The 12,296-nt window shown below is 38.0% G+C and overlaps 1 protein-coding gene across 1 annotated transcript in view; it reads right to left on the minus strand.

Moving 5' to 3' along the window:
• Nucleotides 1–5,363: 5,363 nt before the first annotated feature.
• The window catches only part of Eda2r (ectodysplasin A2 receptor), a 40,792-nt gene continuing 33,859 nt past the window's right edge, over nt 5,364–12,296 (minus strand). Inside the window, exons 5-8 of the mRNA XM_021188562.2 lie at nt 11,702–11,880; nt 10,774–10,859; nt 9,108–9,272; nt 5,364–6,019 (exon numbers count right to left, since the gene is read on the minus strand). Of these exons, the coding sequence (XP_021044221.1) occupies nt 5,643–6,019; nt 9,108–9,272; nt 10,774–10,859; nt 11,702–11,880 (807 nt within the window). The 3' untranslated portion in view covers nt 5,364–5,642. The remainder of the gene's footprint in view (nt 6,020–9,107; nt 9,273–10,773; nt 10,860–11,701; nt 11,881–12,296) is intronic.

The raw sequence follows: 12,296 nt of genomic DNA on the forward strand, positions 1-12,296 counted from the left end.
TCTTACAGACTGTCTAGTTTGTGCATGTGTTTGAATGTGCAGGTATGCATGCATATGTGTGAATGTTTTCTTTTTTAAAAAATAGTAAAGTCAAATGGAAACATGCACATATAAATTCCAAGAAACTGGTTGATAGATATAAATATATGTACACAATATGAAGACTATACAACCCTCCCTAAGAATTATAAATTTAGAGCTGGGTGTAGTGGCACACACCTTTAATCCCAACACTTGGGAGTCAGAGTCAGGCAGATCTCTGTGAGTTTGAGGGCAGCATGGTCTACAAAAGCAAGTCCAGGACACTTAGGGCTATTACACAGAGAACCCCTGTCTCAAAACAACAACAACAACAAACAAACAATAACAACAACAGAAAAAAACAACAAAAAAGAAAAGGATTATAAATTTAGAATACAAACATATCTGGTAGATCTGTAGCCAGACAAGATTCTAAATGTCATAAACAATTTGTAAGCAGGAGAACATAGACTACAACTCAGATCTCCCGGGTTAAGAATCAGAATTGCCATAGCTCGGTTGCTAAACCCAATGATTAGAAACATATTTCTTTCTGTACTGACTAAACAGACACACAAAACAACTGAATTAGTCACACAAGTTCACTGAAAGCCGAGGAATAAACTAGGCATTTGGATGTACTTCTGTTTATTGATTAATATGAATTGTTTGCAGATTATCATAAATCAAACACAACTTGTCAGTATCCACTCATGCATATGGCTCAAAATTTAACAAAATCTCTATAAATAGCTCATTTAAAGGAAAACAATAATTAAAACCTACCTACATTAAACACAAAACATCAAAGACCTTGATACTAAATTGAATGAAGGGTACGAGGTTGTGCCAGGACTATTTGTTGCGATGAGAGGTATAGTGATCACATTTTTACTTACTCTAATATTAACGACTTTAGGGAAGAAAGTTGATCTCCCATAGTACATAAAACCTTTCAAAATTCCAGTGACTTTTTAAGTGGGGGAAAATAAAGTGAATCCTGAAGCCTGACTCACCTCCATTAAACACCTACCTCTATCCCCTGTAAACAAAATATTTTCTGTTGCTAGCTCAAATATGCAAAACACAACTGCTGTACAGGCCCAGAGTTATGTTATATACATATCTCATGAATTCTTCAAAGAGAAGACACATAAAAGCATAGTGCTCCAAGTGGTCTCAGTTTATAAGGACACTACTTGAGCAAATATGCAAATATGAAGTAAGCCAAGGCCAAATATCAATTACAAAGAAAAATAAAAGCCATCCTTCATTTTGCTTCTACCCAAGATACCAAAGAAAGCAAAGCAAAACAAAACTTCACCTCATTTTAGTTACCAACTCCAACTGTTCAAGAAAAATGGAACCAAGGCGATTCTTGGCATGGATGTATAACGACCTTGTTATGTATAGGCACAGTGAAGCAGGGTTCCTGGGTCATTTAATCACATTGTTTTTGCTGTTTTATCATCATAGTCCTTTTCACTAAGAAGCAGTGATGGACTTGAGATAGAAGCAGTGCCAGGCACATGGTGACCTTTCTACAGCTGGAACCTACTTAAGCTGAATCCACCTCAGACTGAGTGCTAGTTCTTCTCCACCAGAAGTATAGATATGGCTAATTAAAGTTAGTGAGATAAGCATAAGCTGTTCCAGAAAAAAGTACAGAGAGCCCAAAGACCAAGGTCCAAACCTTGGCTCATACACATTTGATAATGCTTACATGAGACCAGGTTGTCTGGTACAGTGTTGTGATTCAATTGCTTCTAATCCCCTGCCAAGTACAATAGGACCTTTTAGCATTTTTTTCTTGTTGTTCCACCACTCTTATCAGCGGTTTGACCTTAAGGCCCTTAATCAGTGTTTGTGGATGAGCTGTAATTAAAGACATGCTTAACAGAATCTTGTAGAGAACACTCTCTCGTAAGGATAAGTCCTGGTGATGAAGTCCACATTTTACCTAACCCACCAATTGCTTGTAGGATAGAAACTAGCTACATAAGCTTCATAAAGATTCAGAGATAAAAAGGAATAATAGAATCTCCAAGGAGATTCTTGTTTCTCTCTGCTCTTGAGATGTATAGGTGAAAGCTAAAGGCAAAATGAATTTTCAAAAAAGAACCAAATGGACAGTAAAGTAGGCATCGAACTGACATGTCAAAAAGAAATACTCATACCTTGGGGGACCCTTCACAGCCTCACTTAGCTAACTTGAAAAATGCTGTGGGTATCTTTGGAAGCCTGGTGGGTGATTGCTTGGGGAGCCCAGACATAGGAAAGAGAAAATTGGCTCAGAAACATACTGTAGGGTCCTGAAAGATCAAACTGTAGCCTGGCTTTCTGCTGGGGGTAGAGGACTACAGAACCTTAAAGATTAGATAAGGCCCAGGAGACCCATATCAAAATTCCTTTATGTGTCATGCTAAAACTCAGAACCACTGCTCTTTGAACATCCATCAAACCTTCCAGCAGGCTCACAGAGTGCTGTGAGTCTAGGGAACCAAGAAACTAGAAGAAAAATATTGTAAACAGTGTTTAAGTGCTAAAGGCAAGAAATCCTTCTAATATAAGATGAACACATGTGATATTTTCCAATGGAAAACTCCACTACAGCCTCAGCAGCACTTAGCCTATTATGGGGCCTAGTGTATTTCTTGGTGTAGAATATGTTTTATTTCCGTCTTTACTTCCCTCCTTTCCCCCCTTCCTCCACCTTTCTTTCTTTTGCTAGAATGGAATATAAGACCTTGTTCATGCCAAATGCAAGTATTCCAACACTATCTAAATTCCTATCCCTTGTGGTTTTGAGAAAGTCTTACAATGTAAGGCAAGCTTGCTTCCAAATTTCATTACTCCTGCTTCTGTCACCTTGATATTGGATGAATACTTGTATGCAGCCATGTCCTGTACTTCTACCTTTTAAGAATCAGCATTAAGTGTCAAATGAAGGGAAATGACTGAATGTATTCTAGCTTTTCTATGCCCCACTATTTCACTGAGCAACCACCGCACTGCCTATATCAAAGTTTATATAATGAGTCACAGAGACTAAAACTAAACATTATGTGAATAATGTAAAGTTCAGCACCCACAGGTTTAGTGCATCTTTACCACTTTGACCCAGAATAATTGTGTACATCTTGAATTTGTTTTTAATAAGCTAAGTCACACTAGCCTCCAGGACACTAGCTTCCAGGATAGTATATATTACTCCTAAGCAAAAAGGTTCAGTTGCTTTACTCAGTTGACCACTACTCCCCATAGAAACTTGAACCACTATAATGGAATGGGCATCAATCCTAGTGGCTCATTTTGAATATACAGGGATACTTAAAGCCAACACATGATAGCCATATCTAAGTCCTGATGGTCATGTCTGACACATATTCCGAAAACAAAAAAGAAGAAGAAGAAAAGTTTTAAGTCATGCTTAGAAGCATGTAAAACTGAAGATTCAGGCTTAAGAGAAATAGACTGACTATTCTCTAAGCCGAGAAAGCACCAAATGGTCCCTGTAGCTCCACAGGGCACTACTTCTGCACCCCAGAAACATCACAGTCAGGACTTGACTGGAAGGGGGAAAAGGTAGGAATATTGGTGTAAGAAAAATGAAAAGAAGTTTAGGAAACAACAATTTTAAAAAATCTAGAAGACGCTGATTTGAATCCCCACCAAAGAGTACTGATAGGCTGTCCCTGAGAATGAAGAGTCTAAGAAATACACTGGCTTGACAGCTATCATAGTTACAGATGTCTAGGATATGAGTTGTAAAATCCAGGCTTCAGGCCTCCACATGATACCTTCCTCAATATGCCTTCACTCCGTGTACATGTTTGTGTGTGTGTAGAGGTATGGGGAGTCAAAGAAGAAAGCTAAAAGGGGAAGAATTTCATTCTCTTCCATATGGTAGGCAGATGCCAGCATGAAACATATACAGGCAGGCAAACTCTACCTCATTCATTGTTATCCCCCCACACACGCTTCTATAATTAATTAAAGAGAAAGAACAGGCCCAGCAGTCCCATGGCTATGGAATCTGGATCCCTAGACTAGAATAAGAAAACAAAAAGTGTTCAAGGTCAGTCACTGGGGACTTAGTCGTCTCGTAGTATGGGGCTCTGAAGACACCATTTTTGAACGCTGGTAATTGTGGGATCTACATCCCAGGCTCTTGCTACTGTTGTTGAGTAAAAGAAGAGCAGGAAAGTCCAGCAACAAGCAATGGCAAGGTTGCCAAGAGTGAAAGAGACCTAGAAAAAGAGCAGAGCAATTAGAATCCAGGAGTGCAAGCTCATTACCACCCCCCTTTTCCTTTTCTCTAAAGGTTAATGGTTAGTCCAGCAAAGATTTAGGACACAATAGCAGAAATATATCACCTGGCTCTAGAGATGACAAATCCATCCTATTCCAAACTAGTAAGATATTATTTTTTAAATATTGAGTTGTTATAAGCACCATGTTCCAAAGGAAAAAAAAAAAAGGTAGTGTTTTCCGGACAAATGTTATCTTTAGTTCTCTCACAAGGCAGAAGAGTCAGAACAGAACCAGAACCAATAAGTAAGAATGAGAATCAATTATGCTTTTTACACATGTGATCTCAAGAACTACATAATTTTTAATGAAGAAATAGATTGAGCATCCTTAATCCAAAATTAAAAGATTCAAAATGCAAAAATGCTAAAAAACATTATAGCTATTTGGCATAATACCATAAGTGAAAAATTTTCACACCAAATCACATATTAAGAATACAACATGAAAAACTTTCAGGTTTTATGTGTGTTCTTTTTTCCTCAAAGCTATTCCATCATATGTATGTGTGTATATATACACACATACATACACATGTGTATATGACACATATATTGAGATACATACATAGATATTTCAAATTCAGTGATGGAGTTGAATGAGTTCTATAATGGGATTGCTAATCCTGGGTTCTAGTCTATTTCTGAGATTGGGTTGTTCTGTGATTTTAAGCCAATCACTTTTCATCTCTGTTGCTCAATTGCTGCTTGTTTAAAAAATATATTTCTTATATGCCTACCACAGAGGGGTAAAGTTACGAAGTTCAGAATGATATGTAGCTGATAAAAGAGGAATTTTTAATTTGTGACTGAGCAAGCACAGGGTAAGGGGGAAAAAAAAGTCCTACCATGCAGGCACTATAAAGGACATTATATATGCTTTCATTCAATCCTTAAGAAAACTTACGAGCTGAAGGCTCTGTCTCTGAACGAAGTAAAATGATTTGCACAAGTGTATAAAGCTATTCATGAGCTGGTATTTCTCTGAATATGGAGCCACATATCTCTACAGGGTTGTGCTGCTTATATACTTGAAAGGAGAAAATAGAATATGACTAGTTGATAGTAGAGTCTGGATAAAGACAGTGGCCTCATGTCAACCTGCCTGATCTCTAGACAATTCTTGTCCTAGAAGTCCAATGTAAACTTAGCTCAAAAGTTTAGTGCTTCTCCAACATTTATCGGCCCTAGTTTCCTGCTATTCTTCAATCCAAATCCTATGGAACAACAGAACCCAGGTTGGAAATTTTGTGAGGGTAGTCCACGCCGTCCAGTCCTTTAGCCCTACCTTTCTAGTTCACCTTGGTAGAGTCAAAGGCTGGGAATTTCAAAAGGTACATAGAGCTCCAGCCTGTCTCCTGTGTGTTCGGCTGTGTTCTCTCTCAAGGTTTCAGCTCCAGTAGAGGGGATAGAGCTGGAAAACTTTTGCAGGTCCAGCTCTGTACATTCAATTGGGGTATGGACCCATTGAGAATGGCTCTCTGAGGCGCAGGAGGCCATGGTAAAGGACTCCTGGGTGGGGAAGCCGCGAGTGGAGCTGCAGTCATCATCCAGGATGGAGTTAAGTGGTTTGATCTCAAAGATGCCCTCATTCACTGGAAATTCAGGACTGGTCTCCTGGCCAGGTGGCACGGGGAAAAGAGAATCCTCCTCCACTGTTTTTTCAGCCTCATATTGCAACGAACCTCCTGCAAGTCAAAGCAAAAAGCCACTGACTCAGGGTCTCTTTTCAACAGTCTACCTCTTATTGAACACAAAATAGGGAGGAAGGGAGAGGAACTTGGGGCCAGAGTTCCTCTTCCCCTCCTGGAGGACCAGAGCACCTATAAGTGAGCTAAAATGACACATTTCAGAAACATTTTCATTGGGGTATCACATTAAGTCTGCTAGATGCTGGATTTGGGAAGACAAATATGTTCAAGTAGAAATAAATGCTTTGCAGAAAAGAGATTTTAACATGTCCCGTACTTCCATGTCCATGGATATTATGAAATATGGCAAAGGGACCAGACAGAATTAAGGCAGCACATGATAAAATAGGAAGATTATCTGGAATTATGCAGGTGGTTTCATACATCTCTTAAAGCTAAAGAATGATATTTTTATTCCATGCTTAATGATAAATATTTTAATTTAGGTCCACTTTTCAAGTTACTAGATGTATCCTTAGATGATTTAAAAGGCAGAAGTGACACTAGAGAGATGTGGCATAAAACAACATTAATATATCATCCCTAGTTTTAGAAGAAGAGCTGTGAGCCAAGAGAGATGATCATCCCGTAGAGCAGTGCTTCTCCGCCTACCTAATCCTGGGACCCTTTAGTACAGAATGCTGGATGACCCCTAACCACAACATTATTTTCATTGCTTTGTCATAACTATAATTTTGCTACTGTTGAGTCATGTTGCTACTGTACTCTTATGGTCCTATGTAACCCCTGTGAAAAGGTCATTTGACACTCAAAGTCGTATCGACTTATAGGTTCAGAACCTCTGCTCTAGAAGCAGTAAATGATCTTTAAGTCTTATAAATTCATGAGGAAACAGACTGCCATAGAGTATACAGAAAGAAATACAGTCCTGCCAATTTCTTGATTTAGGTCTTGTGAAGATGCAGGGAAGCCTGTTAAACTTTGGAGGTAGGGTAACTGAGATAAACCATTAAATAAGTGACAATTTGCTAAAACAGTGATAAGTAACCCATCCTCCCTCACGAGTCAGATTTAATATGAGGTTATAAACTGGGTGTGTATTCATGATTTCTCCACAGTGGATATGGTTCTGTTTGTTCAAATTATTTGTGAGTTCATAAGAAAATTTCATACAAAATTATAATGTTTTGGGTTCTTTGAAAATGTGGAAGGTTTTGCAGTGCTAACAATGAGGAAAAACTGAGTAATGTAGTTTTGATTAGAAAGGAGATGGTCTTTCTAGTATGCCACAATCTTTTCTTATCTGTTTCTACAGTAGATTTAATTCACACCAAGTTGACCTTCAACTACACAGTCCCAGCAAGTGTGTGTAGATGAGTACTAATAAATACCTCTCTCATATGAAAATCTATGGGAAGCTACCTTTCTTCATGCTCCTGGGAGGGTACTACAATATCTTTTTTTTTTTTTTTTTTTTTTTTTTTGGTTTTTGGAGACAGGGTTTCTCTGTGTAACCCTGGCTGTCCTGGAACTCACTCTGTAAACCAGGCTGGTCTCGAACTCAGAAATCCGCCTGCCTCTGCCTCCCAATTGCTGGGATTAAAGGCGTGTGCCACCACGCCTGGCTCCTACAATAATTTCTTAAGGCTGAAGAGAGCTCTGCCTTTCTTCTCTCCCAAGGAAGGAATATGGAGACAGGCAGTTCTCAGGTGTTCCATTACATTCACATTCTGGGACCCAGACATTTCATTACTCATGATCCAGGATCAGGCAAGAGTTCTTATTTTACCCACCACATTTCAAAGTCTGCATGGTTAATAAAACAGTGATACTGTGGTCGACCATTATCTTAAATGTCTGAGCTACCAGTTTAGTCCTAAGGAAATTGAAATAGAGTTGAGGAAGAATCATTTAGAATCAGAAGGGAGAAATAGTACACCTCATGAAATGCTAGATTCATTTTTGCCTAAACAGAGTACACACAAACTATTGGTAGGCTCTTAGAGCTTGTTCTGACTAAGCAAGCTCTAAGAAAGATTTTTTTCCAGCATAGAGTGAAGCTAAAATAAACAGTGTTGGTTTAGTCACAGTACCCATTAAGTTAAGGAATTCCGAGAGTCCTTGTATCTAGTAAACTATAACCTTTCCTTTACTAACACAGACCTACTTGTTAGTCTGAGATAGTTTTGATGTTGTTTTGTTGTTGTTGCTCTCCCTGTTTAGTTCACAGTTCTCTTAACTGCACTGAAGCTGCATTGGACACTGGCATTCTTGTCTGGAATTCTAATGTCTTAGTTAGTTTTGATGATCCCACATCTTCCATATTTGCCCCTAAATGAACTGTACTTTCTGTCTTACATTATTGGCTGGTAGATGAAGGTGAAAACAACTAAAAGTATTATCAAGACTTTAAACATGATCATATATGCTTATTTTCACTACATAGCCATTTCCCATAGCTTTGGCCCAATCTCCTTGGACAGCAGCACTTTGGATGACAGAAAAGTATAAGAATTTTGATTAAACACTATGCTTTCAGTTATTCAGCTTTGGGAGCTTACTATATTGACAGCATTTACTGAAAACCTTATCAACTTCTATTATTCATGTTTTAGGTATAGCTAAATCCTTTTCACCTCTGATGTTTCAGAATCTTATTTGTATATATGTACATACCAATATTATATTAATGTATATGTAATATATGTAAATATATATATATATATATATCAACATATTCAATCCCATCTTTCATTTTGAAGATTAAAAATAAGTAAACAGAAATTTGAGTTAGAATAGACTTGAGTGGTCGGTCTTGAGTTTCCTTTACCAAGTGATTTCCCATAAAGAAATATGTTCCATGATCCCTTAAAACCTAATAAACATATCCATTTAACTTCTAGGTAGTCTCCAGCCCCTTTGACTTTCTATATTTTTTATAGCATCCCAGATAATTCCCGTAGGACAACAGAGCCTCATCACTGGGATTTTCCAATGTGGCAGGGAAGGCCCATTATCATGCAGTCTCAGAAAAATTCCTTTTTTAACAATAAAATAAAATAAAATAAAATAAAAAGCCTGTCTTACTCCTGATTCATGTGAAATATTAAATAGACATACTTACCGCATTGACAATGTCTGCTGAAGATCTGTTTGCAATAGAGGAAAAAGAGTCCAAGGAAGGCCAGGGCAAATACCACTAGCAGACTTCCCACCAGTGCAACAAGTGTGGCTTCCTTGGGGGGAACAGTGTGTGCATCTACCTTCACTAAGCTCAACTGGAAGGTACCTGTAGATCAACAACAACAACAAAACAATGGGTAAGGTTGGTCAAAGTGGACAGTTAACTGTCATTTTGACAAGGGCCCTAAAGTTCTGTAGGCCACATCTTTTCCTTTAGGCAATCTGCATCAGGTCTCCTATCTTTGTATTTGAGGATAGGTAAAATTATAATAAAATGAAGCAGAGATCTTATGTTGCAAGCATGATATAAATTAGCATCACTAACCAAAAGATGCCATATTGTGCTTCACCCATGCTATGTTTAGTAATATAGCCTAAAAACAAATATTATAAGATTAAAATGCTCATCAGTGAACACTGGATCAGTAAATCGTGATTTTCTAAGACGTCATAAAAGACCTTTCATTGATTAATATAAATAACCCAGTAGAGAAAAACAAAGTGAAGAAAGGATAGCTTATGACCTTTATAGAAAATGATGTAAACCACAAAGCAATAACAAATATTGTCTAAGAATATGAATACATGTGAAGTAATACAAACATTTAAATAGCAGTGGAGAATAAGGCAGAGAAATATGCCAGTGAATTCACTGCATTCTGTATATACCCTTACAGTAAAGACATCAACATACACAAAATACCAATGCACTTCTAATAGAAACAATGTTTGTCACTTTCAGACTGAGTCAGTTAAGAGCTGATACATCTTAACCACTTCTTTCTGTGATAAGGAACAAGACACTACCTGGCCTAGCAATCATAGTCCCATGATGGAAAAAAAGGACTTTACCTTATGAAAACAAGCATGGGATTGCAAAAAGCTTCTTAAAATTTAAGGAAAGTGTTTATTTCTGTGAAGGATAGGACAGAATATTCAGAAAGGATCTAAAGGTAAGTTTATTATGCTTGTTGTTTAAAAAAATCTGAAGGAAATATACAAAATTCTGAGATTAATTATCCAAGAATCTCAGATAATATAGGATTTTATCTTTTATAGTTATATTTATTTTCAATGTCTATTTTATATGTCATAATTTTAAGGAAAACACCAGTAATCTAAAGAGTATGTGAGAAGATAGACAACAATTTAGAACACCAGACAAACAGGTAAATGTTTAATGACACAGATAGAAATTAATTCTAGCTGTTTTTTCAGCTTCTATTATAGTCCAACAGTTAATTATTTCCACATGCTATGTATGTTGACTCTAATAGCAATATTGATTCTAATAGCAATTAAGTGTAGAAATGTTATTTTTAAAATACATTGTATCATTCATTAATCCATCAAACCTAGTCAGGCAGCTCACAAAGTATGAATACAAATGTTTTCTCATTAGAAACATTTTTTTAAGACAAGGGAAACAGGTCCAATGAATCTGAATGCTGAAAAGTTGGCATTTAATCATAGGCAACTGCTTCTTTTCAATATGCCAAAGGAATAAGTGCCAAGGAATGTTTTCCTCCTACAAGGATAAAGAAGTTTACTGATTTTGTTGACTAACAGAGGTTTGGGGAAGAAGGGAAAGAAAAATGGATACACACACTGAAGCTCAGAAGAAGGAGTCTGCTTTGTACATGGGATGCACTCTTGGTCCTGCAGGCCCCCAATGCGTGTCTTTCGGTAGAACCTGTGATCAGAGCAGAAAGGAATGGCAGAGTGATGAACAAGAAGCAATTGACTTATAACAGCCCTTCCTGAGATGATAAGGAGTGTCTATGAGTCATTTCATAACGGGAGTGCTAACCCTCATGAGATCTCTGCCAAGTGTGATTCAGTCCATCTTTTCTATTAATTATCCATATCCTATAGCCCAAAGAGGAGCTAACTACATGAGACAGGCAAGCAGTTATATGATGCCAACTTCTTCATGATTCCTGTTTTTGAAATTTATTTTAAATTTTAGGCAGAATATCAGCATGACTAAAAAGCTTATTTTATGAAACAACAATATAAGCTGATCAGTACCCCCTGAGCTCGTGTCTCTAGCTGCATATGTAGCAGAAGATGGCCTAATCAGCCATCATTGGGAAGAGAGACCCCTGGGTCTTGCAAACTTTATATGACCCAGTACAGGGGAAGGCCAGGGCCAAGAAGTGGGAGTGGGTGGGCAGGGGAGCAGGGTCGGGGGAGGGTATAGGGGACATTCGGGATAGCATTTGAAATGTAAATGAAGAAAGTATCTAATAAAATTAGTTTAAAAAGCACTTATTTGAAATTTTAGGCAGAATATCAGCATGATTAAAAAGCTTCTAGGTGCTCATATGTGTTTGAAAATTCCTGGATGCTTTGTATATATAGATCCAGTTAGAAAGGTACAGATTTCCCACCCACCCCCCATTCATGGAGCTTAACTAGAGCATGAAACTGATCCTTAGAATACTTTTACTAGGGTTTAAGAGGTAGGATGATAAAGGGCATCAAATAATGTTAAAAATCACCAGAAGGACTTACGCAATTTACTAGGCTTACCTGGGCAGACAGTCTCCACAGATAGCATTAGAGGTATTTGTGCAGTTGGCCTTCTGGACCCGATTGATGACAGCACAAGTGATGCATGTCTGACATCTGTGATGTCCCCAAGTGCTTTTATACTTTCGGGGAGGGCAAGCTATGCAGTGCGCATCTCCACCTTCTCCATATCCACAATCCTAAAATATAGAAGGGGTTCATAAGAGCTTGGGGAGAGGATCTGTTATGACTTAAGTGAATATACTATAAGACACTATTTTTCAAACTACAAGTTTCTTTTTGTTTTCAACTGTTTATTAGGTATTTACTTCACTTACATTTCAAATGATATCCCCCAAAGTCCCATATACCCTCCCCCCTCTGCTCCCCTACCCACCCACTCCCCCTTGTTGGCCCTGGTGTTCCCCTCTATGAGGCATATAAAGTTTGCAAGACCAAGGGGCCTCTCTTCCCAATGATGGCTGAATACGCCATCTTCTGCTACATATGCAGCTAGAGACATGAGCTCTGGGAGTACTGGTTAGTTCATATTGTTGTTGCACCTACAGGGTTGCAGACCCCTTCAGCTCCTTGGGTACTTTCTCTAGCTCCTCTA

Source organism: Mus pahari, chromosome X, assembly GCF_900095145.1.
Source record: "Mus pahari chromosome X, PAHARI_EIJ_v1.1, whole genome shotgun sequence".
Taxonomy (NCBI): Eukaryota; Metazoa; Chordata; class Mammalia; order Rodentia; family Muridae; genus Mus; species Mus pahari.